This window comes from Arachis stenosperma, chromosome 2 (assembly GCF_014773155.1).
Source record: "Arachis stenosperma cultivar V10309 chromosome 2, arast.V10309.gnm1.PFL2, whole genome shotgun sequence".
Taxonomy (NCBI): domain Eukaryota; kingdom Viridiplantae; phylum Streptophyta; class Magnoliopsida; order Fabales; family Fabaceae; genus Arachis; species Arachis stenosperma.
In genome coordinates, this window is record NC_080378.1 from 55,477,196 (window position 1) to 55,494,261 (window position 17,066).

At 35.4% G+C, this 17,066-nt stretch overlaps 1 protein-coding gene across 1 annotated transcript; it reads right to left on the reverse strand.

Annotated features, from left to right (window-relative positions):
• Nucleotides 1-1,151: 1,151 nt before the first annotated feature.
• LOC130960852 (splicing factor U2af large subunit B) lies at nt 1,152-16,841 on the reverse strand. The gene is made up of 10 exons (XM_057886343.1): nt 16,628-16,841; nt 13,911-15,420; nt 13,679-13,816; nt 8,316-8,387; nt 7,978-8,019; nt 4,452-4,538; nt 3,836-3,943; nt 3,616-3,708; nt 2,310-2,389; nt 1,152-2,209 (listed from the first exon to the last, which is right to left on the reverse strand). The coding sequence occupies exons 2-10, from the start codon at nt 15,372-15,374 to the stop codon at nt 1,513-1,515; spliced, it is 2,781 nt and encodes a 926-aa protein (XP_057742326.1). The 5' UTR covers nt 15,375-15,420; nt 16,628-16,841; the 3' UTR covers nt 1,152-1,512.
• Nucleotides 16,842-17,066: the final 225 nt, after the last annotated feature.

The window sequence follows — 17,066 nt, forward strand, 5'->3', positions numbered from 1 at the left end:
AGACATTAAAAATAAATACAAAAAATAATGATACAAAAATTAGCATTTTTTATTTTATTTGATGATAAATTAAAATAAATTATAAAAATTTTATTTTATTCTTATTTTTTTATTTAAAAAATTTGAAAAAATAATAATAATAAAAAATATAATTATAAAAAATTAATAAAAATAATTAAAAAAATAAAAAATAAGTTGTGACTTCTCTATTTTTTTCTGTCAAAATAAATATAAAATACACTAATTGTTTCCGAAAATAATGTCTCAATCCATGACTTATCTATCAAATATAAATGTCTCTAGTCCATGACTTGTCTACCAAATATAACTTTGTGTCTCTATAGCCGTAGTGATGATCTTTCCCTTATAATAGGTGCACACAAGTTTGAAATTTGACTAAAGCCAATAATGGATGAAAACAGTGTGTATCTTGTGATATTATAATGCTAAAATTGAGAATTATCAAATCCATGCTAAATCTAAATAAAAAAAATAACCCACTTAAATAATCAGATAAAATATTAAATTGGTTCCTATATTTGGACGTAATTCTATTTTAATCTTTAAAGTTTAAAGTGTCCTATTTAAATTCGAAAAAGTTTCATTTAATTTTAATATAGTCCTACCATGAAGTTAAAGTTAAATAATTAACAGAATGTTTTACGTGACAGCGGTGTAAGAACAAAGTCGATAATATAGAGAACAAATACAAACTCCAGAAGTACAAAATCAACAATAAATATATCAATACATTTATTTATCATTCTCCTTAGTTCCTAAAACTTGTACTTGTTCTTTAAATTATCGACCTTTTTTCTTGTACTGCTGTCACGTAGAATATTTTATTAATTATTTAACTTTGAACTCACAGCAAAATTATATTGAAACTAAATGAAACTTTTTTTGATTTAAACAAGATATTTTAAACTTTAAGGATTAAAACAGAATTACACCCAAAGATAAAGAATCTTGTCGTGAATCACATAACCTTGTGGAAATTTCACACGCCGGTAGGTGGTTGCATAGGATGAAGCGAATACACCCAAAATGGGCCACCGGAGTGGCTTGACTGGGTTGCTTAAATAGCTAAAGCGTAAATTATACGTAGGCCGTGATATAAAAAAAAAAAAAAAAAAGTAGCACGGTAAAGCAAAAGAAGGGCAACCTAGTATATTTGTAACAAAAATTATGAAAGAACATGACCATATCCGAATAATTAGGGTAACTCACATTTCAATCTGACTACGATACAACAGACAGTTAGTAACAAAACATATACAAAGAATGTTATCAAATTGATTCAACGGCTTTGGTTGGAAACTTCATGCATGCTACTGCTGTGTTATCAAATTGGCACTGTTAAATAAAGCCTCTTCCAACTCCAAATGGGAAAAGAATACCAGATGTCATCAGAGTTAATTTGAATACGAAAACCCTGTTCCAATAGATTTCATGGTAATAGCAAACTCCCTCAGTCAATCAGATTCATTAACTACCATTTACCTGGGAAGCTCATTTGTTAAACCTTGCCCTATATTGATTGAGAGAAACATACTCGACTGTAACTGTTCGGCCGTCGAAGAGACGTCCATGTAAACAATGTGCCACTGAGCAACATGCTTCAGTCCTTCCAAACTCAACAAGAACAGAACCTTGTTCAAATACACTGTCGTGAATATCATCTTCCTCATCACGTTTGGGAGAGCTTTCCTGAACCACACATACACTGTTGTTTGGATCAACAATGCTAGCCACAGTCTTCGTTTCGGCCTCTGAACCAGTATTGTTAGCAACCATATTATCAAGTGATTTTGGTCCATCTTCCAGTGTGTCCAGGTAACCGGCACATTCTTGAGTATTACTACTGGGTATGCTCTTATTCCCTGTATCCTTTGTTGTTACATCACTTTCACACTGTTCTAGACATGATTTATAATCAAAAGCATCATCATTTAAACCAACTCTGCGATTGTCATCAACTTTATCTTCCAGCTCTTTCTCATAATAGGAGTCCATTCCACTTGATTCTTTGGACTCAAGTAAAGTCGCCCTTTCAGAAAAGCTAGGTTCTTCGTCATTAGTATTGCACATTCTGTCTTCCAAAGCTTCTTCAAAGTCCACTTTGTTTTTAACTTCAGATTCTGATTTAGGTTCGGAGTTCATCTCACCGGTGTGCTTGACAACATTAAGGGATTTAATAGTCCCAAATCTGCAAAATAATTACTTGATACGGTAAATGTTTATAACCCCTTTAACATTATGAGCAATTCCAGAGTACAAAAAAAAACAATGTGAAGTTCTTAAAAGACCTTGCACATTCCAATCGCACATCCTCCAAAATTTCTTCAACTGCCATGCCCGGAAGAGATGAAATGGACTCCATTGCAAACTAATCATAATGCACATGCAGTATAAGAACGCAATCATCAAAATATCGAATATAACTTGAGCTATATTCTTATACACAACACTGAAAGTTTCTAATTTAATTTTTACACAATCACTTTAAATTGCCAATGAAATATCATGAGTATAGTGTACAGTTACTATAGGCACGGAATAAATTGAAAATAATTATCCCCCATATGCATACTTTTTGACCCCATATGTACAGAAACAAAATTACAATTGAATCAGTTAAGGACCGACTATGCATACTTCTTTTCCCCCATATGTAACACTCATTTTCAATTTGGCTCCAATACTCATACTTGTTAATAACTACTGTAAGTGTTATAAAAGCAATATTTGATATTGCACCCCATTCTTCTGATCAAAAGTCAAATTTAACCACTAGAAAATTGGGACTCGGGCTTTACTACACATCAAGTAAGGATTGAAGTCATATCATGCAAATCAATCCCATCTACACACAAAAAATTGTAATACAGCCTAAGAGATTGTGGATGTGTGGTGTGTCAATTTTGTTAACGGATCCCTAACGACAGGACAACATTTAGTCAATTTTGAAATGTTAGAGACTTAAATAGGACGATTGAAACGTTAGGAACAACTTTGGGACTTACCCCAAACGTTGGAGACAAAAACGATACTTTACTCTTTTTTTTATTCTTTAGCAGCGCATTTTAAAAAGTATAGCTAAAAAAAGGATTACCAAAATGTAAAAAAAATTATGACTTTAATTTTAATAACACTTGCATAGCCACCATAAACATAAACATACTAGAATTTGGATTTGGATCCTCTAAAGTTTGAATTTCACTTTAGAGAGTAAAGTGTGATCTCTCACCATTTATTTCATAGGTGGGACCAAGAATAAATATGAAAGAGAAATCATTTAAGGGTAGAAAATCACACTTTACTCTCTAAAGTAAAATTCAAACTTTAGAAGATCCAAATCCCTAGAATTTACCTATATATATATGTTAGTGTAAAATTTTAAAGTTAATATCTACAATGTATCTATAGTGTGATTTTTAAAATGTGGTGTAACTCTGCCAACATTCAGGTTGTGTCACGTTAAGTGTCCATTAAAGTAGTATGGTTTGCATTGAAGCTAACAAAGACACTTAAATTTAAGGAACTGGGAAATTGAGTACTCAAATTATATAAAAATAAAATAACTTCAGGAAAACTAAATAAAAAATTTCATACCACATTTTTAATCTTTAAAACTTGTGTTGGCTTTCTAAGCAGTGGCTTTGCATGCTCTGGAATGATATAAGATGGTAGCTTCCCGCCATTTTCCTATATCATTTTCATCTTAGTGAGCATTCATCTCAGTCGTTTCAAAGAGGAAGGATATAATTCAAAGGCAATTTCTGAATCACATCAAAGAATTCGAAATAGGCAATAGGATGAGTGAGGAAATTACCATGGCCAACGCATCAGGCATAGCCTGAACAACTGTTAGCACTTCACCTCCTAGTTTCATACCATTCAGACCCGCACATGCTTTGATGGTAACAGAGTGATCCCCGTACTAACAGTTTGTACAAACAAATTATCAATTCATGAAAAAAGACATTATAGAATGGGGAGTGGGGGGAGTGCCTCATCAAAACAAATCTAAACAACAAAATGAGGTTGGCTCCAGATGAGATGTTATATATATGAGGAGAAAGAACAATTGGCTTTGGATGAACTCAAACTGATAAGTCAATTAATGAAAAAGAGCACCATATGATACCAAAAATCATAAAACTTATGCGAACTGCCAAGTTTGTGTATATACAGCTAAAACTTCAACCAAACGGCTTTGTGATTGGCTTTATGGATGTAACGCAAAAGCAAATAAGTATAAAAAAAGATTTACATGAATAGTTTCTCAAAAGGACAGTTTTATTGACTAGGGGAACAAAAGAATCTTCAAAGAGGCAAAGAGCCAACCACATCAGAAGTAGAATAAGAACTCTGTCTATAGGACAACCACCATTGCACAAAAATAAGACAAAACTAGTAAATAAAAAAGAAAATCAATGCACCCTTACCTCGAGAAAGGCATGTGATCCAATGTTGTCCCCGGTCTCAAAGTGGTAAGCCTTCAAAGATCCAAATGCACCAGCAATCTCCATAAGCTAGACAATAATAGATAATAGAGTTTGAGAATTCAGAGAGAGAGAATTGGAGAAATCAGAATTTGTTCTTATTGAAGTACTCAAGCAGTACTTATATACGTAAGTGAAGAGAGTGTTCAGCACACTAGTTGAAGGGGGTAGAAGGGTCTTTACACTAGTTCGGGGCCGTTAGGGAATCTATCCTGGCTGGCAATTCCTATAACTACTCTAATAGCTTCTAGACTCTAACAGCTTCTAGACTCTTCCAGATTCTTTACTCAGCTCACTCTATTATGTCCCCTGAAATGGGGTTTTTGTAACTTCAAAATTCTATTACAAGTAGCTTTTCTCTCAAACTCAGGAATTTAGCTTTAGAGACTTCCTTGGTCAACAAGTTGCTCAGTTCTGAGAATATGAGCAACCAATAATTTTCCTTCCATAACCCTTTCTCTTCCCAAGAAGAGATTCAACTCCGTATGTTTCATTCTATTATATAACTGGGTTGTGAGCTAGCATTATGGCGCTCAAGTTGTCACAGTTCACCACTGATCTTGAAGTAGGAACCCTCACAATTCAGTGAGCAAAGTTTGAACCCGATGAGGTCTACCATACTTCTATATTCTGTCTCCATACTTGAACGATCAACAGTAGGCTGTTTTCTGGACCACCGGAAAATGAGGTTAGGTATTAGGTAGACACAGGCTCCTGATACGGACCACCGGTCATCCAAATCTGCAGTCCAGCAAACATCACAGTACCCTCACATATTCAAGTTCCATGGTTTAGGGGCTGGCATGAGCAGAACTCCAAGCTCTCCTGGGTGGCAGCAAGGTACTGCAGAATTCTTTTCACTAAAGGGGAAAAGGTTTCCGAGTAATCTAGGGCAACTCTTTGTAGAAAACCCTTGGAAACAAGGCGTTGCTTAAGTTTGTCGACGCCATCTGGGATTCTGTGTTCTATTTCACTTGAAATACCCACTTGCAGCCAATCGCAGTGCAGTTTGGAGGAAGAGCTAGGAGTTGAGGACAGTCTCAATGAGATGCCTAGATTCCTTTCCACTATGCCATTAAGATGATGCATGTGTGGGTAGATCAACCTGTGATTGATGCCCTCTTTTCTAAAATAGGTAGACAACAATCTATATTCCCATCCCCAAACTGATTGGATACCTTTGATTTTCTTCCCAAACTGCAACTCAGCAGCCTCCTTAAACTGCACGAAGGCAGGGAAAGCTACAGATTTGGTTTTCAAAAAAGAAGTCCATGTGAATCTAGAGTGAGCATTTATAAAGGCTATGTAGTATTTGTAGCCATTATTTGAGATAACAGGGGAAGGACCTCAAAGATCAGTGCAGATGAGTTCTAAGGGAGTATTGTAATCTGTAAAAGGACAAGGAAGACGGAATACGATGTGCTTTGCAAAGACAGAAAGCAGAGCAAGTATCAGAAACATTTGTATAAACAAATGGAATTTTATAATTTTTCAATATATGGCAAACTAAATTTTGAGAAGCATGCACCAGCCTATGCAGCCAAAGACAAATTATTTGAATATGCAACAGATTATAATACATGAAATCATGCTGCTTTTGGTAATCTAAAATTATTGAATCATGAAATTGTTGCTGGTGTTGCAGCTTAAAGTTTGCAAATCTATATAGGTCTTCCTTTCCAATCTTGCCATGGAGCATTACATCCCTAGTGGCCTGTGATTTAACCAAGCAGTTATAAGGCCAGAATTTGATGAAACGATGATTGTACAAAGTGAATTTACTAACACTAATTAGATTTTTAGTGATTTGTGGTACATGTAACATTCAATTTAAGTGAATATTTAGGTGTGCAAACACTAGAATTTCCAATCTGGGAGATAGACAGAACTTGTCCATTACCAGCATGGAGGAGGTCAGGTCCAGGGTATGGGGATGCATGCATCAGATTGGGGGTATTCAGGAATAACATGAGATATGACTCTAGAATCAGGATATCAGGCCGAATCAGCAACTGACTCAAGTGAGCTATGGCAGCAGAGAAATGAGTAGGCCTAAGGAGAATTTATGTAGGAATGACTTGGAGAGAAGAAATGATTATGCAAATGCATGATTTAGATATGATGCATGGTTATGACGTGGCAAGTAATTAGTGTAATGCGATGTGTAGTTCCGTGTATAAGGAGCGGTGAACTTAAAATTTGCATAGGGTGGAGGTGGAAGGAGAGAAGGTTAGAAATCTTGATCTAACCCATGCCAGAAGTTAAAGCTAGAGTGACGCAGCTAGCGGAATTTCCACTAGCTTGTCCACCACCGCATCCCTTGCCACCTCTACTAGTACTACGACTACCACATCCTCCTCTGGTGATTGATTGAGTTGCAACATGTGCTTGAAGGTCTGGAGTGGAGAACATTTTTTCATTTGCTTCAGTCCAAGCTTCATGAGTCATGAGGTATAGAGGTGTGAGGTGTGCTTCCACCTAAGGAACAAAGTAAGGCTCAAATCTAGTGTTGATGGATGTAACAAACACATCATACTCAGATCTGAGTCCAGCAAGAATTACAGCTATATGTTCTTGTTTAAAAACACGACTTCCAACAGAGGTTAAAGCATTTACGAGAGCTCGAACTCGAAGAAGAAAATTCAACAGTTTAGATGTTTGTACAATAGTGCTCAACTCAGCTTTGAGTTGCTGGACGTGCACTCTTGTTTGTGACGCTAAATAGAGATCTAGTTTCTCCCAAATTGCCACGAAAATTCGCAATCAACCACCAGTGTGAGAAGACTCCGTTGTCGACATCATCCACATGAGAAGTGTTTAATCCATCTCTTCCAGAGTTCGTAGGAACTTGAGATGGAATTGTTGAGAGAATCTTCTGGCAAAGCAAATTTTGAAGACTAAATAAATAGCACACTGATTGATGAAGCTGGAGTGACAATTGCTCTTAATCGCAGAGAGAACTTCGCACCGATTATAAAGTCAGAGAGACAGATTGGGAAGAGGAGGCAGAGGCGGAGGAGGAGGATCAACCAACACTAGCAGGTTCATCAGCGGAGGTGATGGAGGAGGATCCATGCTTTTGCAATCAGCTCCTCTTGATTCCATAATAGTTTTCAGAGAATCTATTCTTATGAGAGAACCGAACCAGTACATATATTCATAAGTGAGGAGAGTGTTCAGCACACTTGTTGAAGAGGGTAGAAGGGTCTTTACATACTTAAGTTAGGGGCTGTTAGGGAATCTATCCTAGCTGGCAATTCCTATAACTGCTCTAACAGCTTCTAAACTCTTCTGGATTCTTCACTCAGCTCACTCTATTAATAGATATAAATAAAACAAGTCTTAGTCACAACTGACAAGAACCAAAAAGTAAGCAGATTGGGTTACTACAAGGTGTACAAACCATAACCTTAACCTCTAAGGGTTAAAATATGAAAAAGAAACAAGATTTTCCTTTCCAACTACTTACCATCTCTGAAGAAACATGACTTGAAATTCCACCTACGAAGATCTGCAAGAATACCAAGGGAAAAAAAAGAGATCACAGTCACTAGACGAACTATTGACTGACAAAATGCAGCAGAGCACACATAGGTAATAAAAATTAATTCAAAAAAGGTACAAGGAATAAAAAATATGAATGGATGCATGTCCAAATTTAAAGTCAAAAGCCGGAATTAACTTGTGATGGCTCAGTCAGTCAAGTCAGATTTGAACCTAGGCTAAAATGTAATGATATTTGTGGTAAACCAAGAAATTTTCTGGAACATAAAATCAGTTCTATATTAGATTGTTTTGTATGTGCACCTTGTTGGGTGAATCAATCACTACATCACTTGTTGCGAAAGCAGTATCATCTGATCTCTCTGGTTCACCAGTCTGCATGAAAATAGCAATTGTCTGAAAACCTGCTACACGGATGATAACCACAATATACCTTAGAATTGCAAAGCACTGCCACAGCATTAGAAGTAACAAAGACTAATAGAATTAAAATCCCTAAACAAAAGTAACTTAACAAACAAAGAATTATATACAGAAAAGATTTGCCATCAAATACAAGATCCCATCAACATCCTCTAACTAGATTAGAACCAACAAAAAGCCAAGAACTTTCATTTCATATTTCTGTCATTTATATTAAGCCTTTCTCAAGTTGCTTCATGTACACGTACAATCATTTTCCCATAAAACATAAAAACCACTTGTACAAAAAATGACTTCTGAGAGGCTAGAATACTATGCAGAAGTTCCCTGAGATTCACTGAGATCAGATGCTACTGGAAAAAGAACATGATAATTCCTTTGTTGTTTCTCGGCAATAAAGGACAGTGTTACCATGAACCAAACATTTAACACCATATATAGTTAAATTAGATACTATCAAACAATAGCACTTAGTGGAAACTAAAAATGCTCCCAACATTTCAATATCCCAATCTATAAGGACAAGGTGCACTGCACAACTGAGACACAGAACTGTGACCTTCTGAACCATCCAAACCAAAAGGATCTCATTCTTTTGGCATAAGCATACACTACAACTCCTGTTGTAGAACATACTTTCTCTGCCATCATACCAAATCATCTTGTGAGCATAAGAAAAATGAATAGAATAACTCTCAGACAAAATCACCCTTCAGAGAAGTTACAAAGCAATATATTGCATCACAACGGATGCCATGCAAGGAAGAAAGACTAGAGGAATTTTTAGGAAGCTATCATTTTCTTAAGAGCATATCATAAATTTGTGGGGACAACTTACAAATTAACCATGCTTGAGTGGAGTCCTTACATAATGTCAAGTTAAAAGTTCCCATGCCGAAAAAATATTAGATAAAGCGGAAGCAGAAATTGAACCTAATGCACCTCATCAATTTTCTTTCCTCAGGAAAGCTGATCCTCATTAACTTAATTAAGGATGACATGTCAGCATACAACACGGAAGAAATGTAGAAACTCGGGTAAAGCAGACACCGTAACCAAAAGTGGCATATGAAACACAAATAACTTGCAGCCCATAGCACTTACATGCTGAACTCGATATAACAAACAAAGCATCAGATCATAAATAGCATTCTCAGAGCAGCCTAAAACAATAACCCTGAAACATTGGCCAGCTAAATCCTGGTAATGCATCAAACTTGTCAATACACCAGGAAGTCATCTTAACTAGGAGTCTGCTTCGTCACCATCCAGAATGTGTATTACGGTATACCCCATATAAACATCCTATTTAAAAGATTCCAATACTAACGTCAGAAAATATCTCATAAAATGTAACAAGAAGATCACACTCTTGAAGCTACAGACAGTTTCTAGCATTTGGTTATGCATTATGAACTCATTTTCAAACTTAAAAGTCCACAAAACCTATGGCCAAATATATAAGAAATCAAAATTATACATTCATAAAGACATCCTTACAAGTATACCACTGGGGACTAAATTTGAGCCCTCAGCTAAATAAGGTTGAGAGTTGAGACTTAAATTGTCAAGGGTGAACACAAGACAAATTCAAAAGGTTAAGCCTTCGAAGATGGACTAGTATCTTCTGACCGTGATTCTTTCAAGCGTTTGATGTATGACTGTTAGTTTAAATACATTGTTCTAAGGTTCTACAAACAATTTATTTAGAATTCTGATACCAAATTGCTTCATTCACAACCAAAGTAGTAGTATCGCACATCTCGATTCATTTTTATTAGTATCTCAGTGAGCAAAAACAGTCTGATAGGAAGATTGGGGTTTCTTACTTTAAATGATTGCTAACAGCAAAAATAATAACATATTGTCCAGTAAAGCATCATCAGTAAAACTGACAAACAGACTTTTGAACTTTTTCATCTAGAGCTTCTTTGTGTACCTCTGCCTCTAGTTAGTGGGTTATTGTCTGTCTAATCAACTTTCCTGATTAGGGCTCAATCAGACAGGCCTCCGACCCTATCTGATCTGCCTCTAACAAAGGCTGAAGGGCCTCTCCCATTGAATACCAACTCATAACCAAGCATTGTTAATGTCACAGTGTCCCCTTCATGATTAGCCACCGAGCAGTATTTATTCACCAGATCTGCAGACTGCCCACTACAAATCCTTTACGTCTTGATCACCAAGGCGCATCGAATCTAAGCATATCCCATTTACAAGTACCAGTCAGAAAAGTTGCAGCTGAGCCTCCTTGTCAGTATCACGACTTTATATCAATTGCCAATGAAACTTAAGTTCAGCTTGAGAGGTGCCTTTTGATCACAAATAACTCTTCAAGCTTCCTTCTTTTCATCCACTTGCTCAAATGCTATGAATCACAACTCCTATAATTTTTATCAATTTGCATAACACAATTAAAATACCTACATCTACCTATAATTCTACATCCTTTTCCAATTTTCACCTCTAAGTCATTGCAAGCATGTCTTGAACCTTCCAACCACATATTCCATTTACTTCTACTTCATTTTATACTGTCAAATCAAAACCATATAGCATGAAATTCTTGTCAAGGGGCTTCTAGCCATTACTAGTTTATAATACATATCATCCCTTGAATCTCCAACTATGACTATTATTTGCAATATGTATTCATAAAGGCACTGACAGCTAATTCAATTTGTAATGGCTCATGGTGAAACCATTTAGTTATAGCGATATAATTGTCATTCACGGCCCAACACAATTTCCTATCTTAGCTTTTTGACCGCATTATCCATATCCTGTATGACCCAAATATACACAACATGCCCTCCTTCCTTCACACCCAACCAGAGGCTAGGACCTCTTTTAGGTCAATGAAAATTGTAAACTTTGTTTAGATCTTTTCATTTCATCTAAGATACTCTATATGGACAAGAAAATATATAATACCAAACCCAAACTTAATTCTCACAGTAAACTTGCAGCCTAGATCAAGTATACGCAAAAATCAAGATGAGCAATTTTTACATGCCCAGTAGGCCAGTAACCTATTTCTTATTGACAGAAAATAGGCTCAGAAATCGAGTAATAGGACAATAAAGATTGAAGAAGAAACTTGCAAATTCATCAAACTGCATATTTTTAAAACCCATAGGGATTTGCTGCTTGTATAAGGAATGTATAAAGGGAAAACAGATAAACCCTAAGCACTTTGAGGTGCTCAGACCTTCAATGCTACCCCAATATTCTGTCTACCCATCCTATTGTCTACGCTCCCCTCTAACACTGCTGCCTAACAGAATAATTATTCTTCCACAAATTCACTCTCCTATCCTATCTCTTGCCACCTTGCCTAGCTAGTATGCTCACTAAGGATCCTATTTCCTTCAGCAGTCCTTTTCCTCACCTCACTAGTCCCATTCTTCACCCATTTGGCCAAGGCAAATTTAACCCTCGGAGTTTCGTCAGTCTCATAGACACAACACCAACAAAAGGATACTTTAAAAAAGGAGTTCCTGACTAGTCAGATAATGGGTGATTAACTGACTATACAAGATTAACGTGAATATATGCAATAACCAATACAATTTCTACATCTCTTCAAATTTTTTTAGTAAAAGTGTCTCCATTGCCATTATTATGATTGCAAGGCCTTCAAGTCCACAATAGGATTAAGGGTTAGTTTAGATTGACTTTTTAAAAAAGTACTTATCTTTTTTTTTTCTTTTCTAAACAAATCTTTTTTTAATAGAGAAAAGCAAGTTCACATTTGGATAGACCTTTTAGAAAGAGTTTTCAAATATTAAAAACGTCCTTTACTTCTGCTTTTTTTAATAAAAGTACTTTTCTTAAAAGATGTATTCAAACGAGTTTAAAACTTAACAAAAGTACATTATTTTTTATTAAAAGTACTTTTTTCACTCAAATAAGTCGCTCCAAACTAACACTAACATTGTGATTTTTCTAATCTAATATATCTAAGACACACTAACTTGAAATCAAAATAGGTGGCACCAATATAATCAGAGATGGCTCATAACCTTCAAACAAATTAAATCATGAAATTTACAAAACCAGAAAATTTTGGACTATATCTCATAAGAATAGTAGAGCAGCATTCTGAAAGAAATCAACACAATGAATCTACGCTTCTTTAAATACACCCTAACTGATTAAAGTATATTTTGGTAACAAACAATGAAAAACTCATAAATTTTAAATAAAAGATACATTCAAGCAAAATGAAAAGTTACAATGTACTATCCAAGGAATCAAGGATTCTTAAATATCATATATGAGAAGTCACGAACTCACAATGCATGAAATATGTCACGTTTCTTCCGTAGATCTTCAAGTTTGAGAAAAAGGAAAAGAAATAATGAGTTCCCAACTCTAGAACAAATTTGTTAATCTTACATATCATAAAAGGCAATGATTAAATAATTAAGAAGCTCGAACCTTTGGATACGAAATTCAGTTGTTATAACAGACTTTTCAATGAACTTCTAAAACATGTTTTTTAGTGTTCAATCTGGTTAACATCCAAATGTCAATGTTAACCATAAAAAATTCAATGACTTTGAAACAGAAACACAAAACTTTCTCAAAGAAATTCATGCTATGAATTTGGATCCTCCAAAATCCATTATCCATCATAGGTGTACACTGTACAATGCAGTTCTAACGAAATTAGCATCCCATGATTACCATACAATTTACATTCCTATAGAAAATTTCAGCAAATACATGAAAAAATAAATTAAGACAAATTATTGTGCAAATGTTCTACTTCCCTTATACATTGGATGAGATTTTTCTTTTTTTTTACATTAAGTCACCAAGATTAAACAAGTCATGTCCTAGTCACAAATTTCAAAAATTGGTCAACTCATAAGATTAACAAATCCTACTGATATAATGTAATTCAGCAATGTAATATTGAAGTTTCATTATTATCACAGCAAGATTAAGCAAACCTATTTTCAATAACGACCAGAAATTTGCCAACTTCCAACAGGTATACACAAACAAGTGAGCAACATAGGTGGTAATACAACTTTGAACTATACGAGTTTGCAGTTCTTTAAGAAAAAATATACTAGACTTTGGTTGATAACATACTAGAACGTAAATATCAATTAAAAAATTCAAATTCAAGAAGATTAAAACACCATACATTTACCAAAACTAGCTAGTATATGAATATGAATAGGTATGCATATTGAAGAATAAGGTAAGGAAAAGATTTTCATTCTTACTGTAACTTCAACATAATCTTTGGGCCGTCTAATTTTCATGCTGCAGCCGAAAAGTGTACTACCATCAAAAGAAAGAGCCCTTGAGGCATCCTCAGCCGTCAGGAACTCTACAACTGCTTGGCCTTTATCTTTATGCAACTGCAAGGAACAAATGCAAGAACAAACTCAAAACAACTGCTTCATTATGGGGGAGGGAGGGCATTAGTTTTCACGTTTTGCACTGTAAACTCACAATGCAGCTGATACATGGTTGGGCCTGCACGATATGATTAACACCTGAAGAGAGCAAGAGGTTATTGAAACTATCCATCACAGCTTTCTCAGTGACTGAAGTTGGTACATTCTCAAGATAAAGCCTTCTCATAGGTCGGGTAGCTTGTGTCAATTGGACAGGATCAATGTGGGCATTCTTCCCTATTGATACATCATTCAGAATCATTGCCAAAGGCTTGACAACAGTCGGATCAACAGAAGTAGCCAAAGCCATGCTCTGTATGTTTGATAACATGGCATGGTTCGATAACTGAAAACTAGAAGAAACAAAAGCTTGAGGAGAATTATCTGCCCCACCAGAGGTAAGATCCCATCCTGCCCGTTTCTTCTCTGTTGAATGCTTAGATGGTGACGGAGTATTAGCAGCAGCTTCACTTTTCCTCTTCCTTGGTGAATAGCCACCAAGTCCACTTGTTGACGCACCATGCCGATGGTTATGACTACTTGAGCCGTTAGTTGATGCTCTATCTCTATAAACATCAGAATGCTTTTTCCTAGAGCTATCTTTCAGAGAAAGCATTGGCAACTCTTTCCGTTCTTCAACATGATAGGTATGTTTTGCTGACCTTGGTGAAAAGGATGGGGATCTTCTTCTTCTTTTGTTATCATGTTCTTGACTTCTTGATGGTCTCCTCTTTACTGTTGATTCTTCATGATGTGACACATTTTCCCGTCTTTGTTTCCTCTCTTGAATCCGTTGGTTATGATGTTTGCCAAGATCTTGTTTCACCATTGCATCCCTGTCAAGGGATTTATCATCTAGATTTTGGTATTTTCTCTTGGCCTCTCTCTCATGTTTTGCTTTACCCTCTCCGTGCCTACCCTTATCCAAATCTCTATGATGCTTCTTTTCAGCTAATTTGTCAGAATCATTAATCAAATGTTTTCTTGATTTCTCCCTACCATTTCTACTTTTGTCATGCTTTCTTTCAAAATGATACTCATTAATATTCTCAAAATCTCCAGTGTGATCCTTTTTCTTTGTTTTCCTTTCAGATCTTGGTTTAATTGTTTCTGCATGTCTATCCTTATTAACCGAGTCTCTTTGATGCTTAATCCCATCTTCATAGTCATTTTTACTCAATCCTGCCATCTCTTTACCAGACTTTTCTTTAGTTATCTTGCCAGTTAAATCGTCTTCCTTTGCAACAGTGCTCTTAATGTTCTTTCTAGAAGTTGCATTTACTATTTCCTCAGAAACATGTTTTTGCCTGCTATAGGGTGGACTTCTATCATGTTTATAACTCATAGATTCAATATGATCAGGTATTTTCCTTGTAGAACTTCTTGGTGATTTATTCCATGCTTCCTTGAATGGGTCTTTCACATTTTCAAGCAATTCTTTGTTTCTTCTTCTATGCATAATCTCCTCAAAACTAAACGGCCTTGTACGGGCTGCACTCTCATCATCACAATTATTCATAGAAAATGTATTATTTTCTCCATTCTTCTCCTTTAAACGAACAGATCTGCTCATCATGTATGATGCAAATAAATTATAGAAGTAATGATCACGTTCCCTAAGTGAGTAATGAGAATAAGGGAAATGCCAACAGGCTAAAATCTTGAACCAAATTATACAATATCCTGAAAAACAAAAAGAAGTCATGATTATAATAAGAAATATTTTTATTTTTTATTTTTTATTAAAACAGCCACCTCATATATGCATCTGTTTGCAAATTTTGTTCAACTAAATGCCAGGCAGAAAATTCCATATGAAGCCATTAATAATTCATTGATCTCTTCCATGATTGTCACATGAAAAACATGACTTAAAAGAAGAATGCAAAATATAAAGTTGCTGCTTATATGGCTCTCATGTCTATGTTGTATTTAGTCAATTAAATTGACTGCTAAACTGACAACCAGGTAGCATAATGCTAATTTTATAAAATCAGAGAATCATCCAACGTTATAGATGATTAACATGACAAAGACTTCGAGGGAAAGGGAGGAAAATCATATAAGATGCATGCTGAACCTGAGGGAAATCTTTTAACTAAAAAGAAAATTATTTTCACTACAACCTCGCACTTTGCATAAAGAAGGATTTATTAACAAAATTCTCAAAAAGAAGGTCCTCCTTCAAATTTTAAAATAGAGGGGAAAGAAGTTCACTCTACTGCTACCCAAGTAAGGTCCCCAAAGTTAAGAACGATCTCACCTCAAGTTTGAGCCATGTAAACAATAACAAAATAACAAAAAAAAAACTATAATTATGGGTCTCGATGTCTAATTACACTTCCAGAGTTCTAGTTTCTTTGTTAACGCATTTTTTCAAATCAAACTCTTACAAGCATATGTATAGTGATATGATACCAAAACAACTATGGGTACGAGTTACCAAATTCTTTAAAAGGAAGTGTATATAATTTCACACAAAGAAGAACACCAATTTTAACCTAAATCAAGTCTAAAGCGTTCATCATTTCATCATCTGAAAATAAAATAACACAAATATTCCAGTCCAAGAAACAAGAAGAAGAAGATTGATATTGCCAAATAGAAATGGGACTTTCAAAAACAAGAAAATTGATATAACCAAAATTAAATTATGGTTTGCAGCAACAAAATTGAACAAACAACAACAGAAACTGAATCATCCAAGACATGGTAGCAACAGCAGCAATATCAAATTGCAGCAGAAAGAAAAAAAATTAAATAAATAAATACCTTAGGCGCAGAAGCAGAAGGACAAAGGGTAAAGGCAGAGCAGAAGAGCAGGAAGAAAGTGTCGTCTCCGCCGATAGCCGCCGGCGGTAGAGAAGTTGGATGTGGCGGAAGACGTGATGGGCAGTCGGTTGCGAGACGAGAGAAGAGTGTGGGAGTGAGGACCGAATGAATAAAAAAATGACCGAGGAGGGATTCTGGGAACAGGGATAGGGTTTCGGGTGTGTAAAAGAAGGAAGAGAAAAAACCTCCCCGTCGGAATCAACTTGTTTAAATCAGAGAAAAGGGCAAATAGGTCCCACTATTTTTTTTTTGAATATTTTTGTTTTTATGGTTAAAAAATAGAGTAATATTCCAAATCAGTCCCTAAAAAATTTTAGATCAGACACTTTAGTCCTCAAGAAATAAAAAATACTCAGATCGATCCCGAACGTTAAACGCC

What these genes read in the sequence shown, in the direction of transcription:
- LOC130960852 (XM_057886343.1), bottom strand. Translation starts at nt 15,374, where the DNA reads ATGAATAATTGTGATGATGAGAGTGCAGCCCGTACAAGGCCGTTTAGT. An exon ending in AACCATGTATCAGCTGCATT is followed by an intron (nt 13,817 to 13,910) that starts GTGAGTTTACAG and finishes TGTTCCTTGCAG; the next exon opens with TTGCATAAAGATAAAGGCCA. An exon ending in TTTTAAAGATTAAAAATGTG is followed by an intron (nt 2,390 to 3,615) that starts GTATGAAATTTT and finishes CATTATGATTAG; the next exon opens with TTTGCAATGGAGTCCATTTC.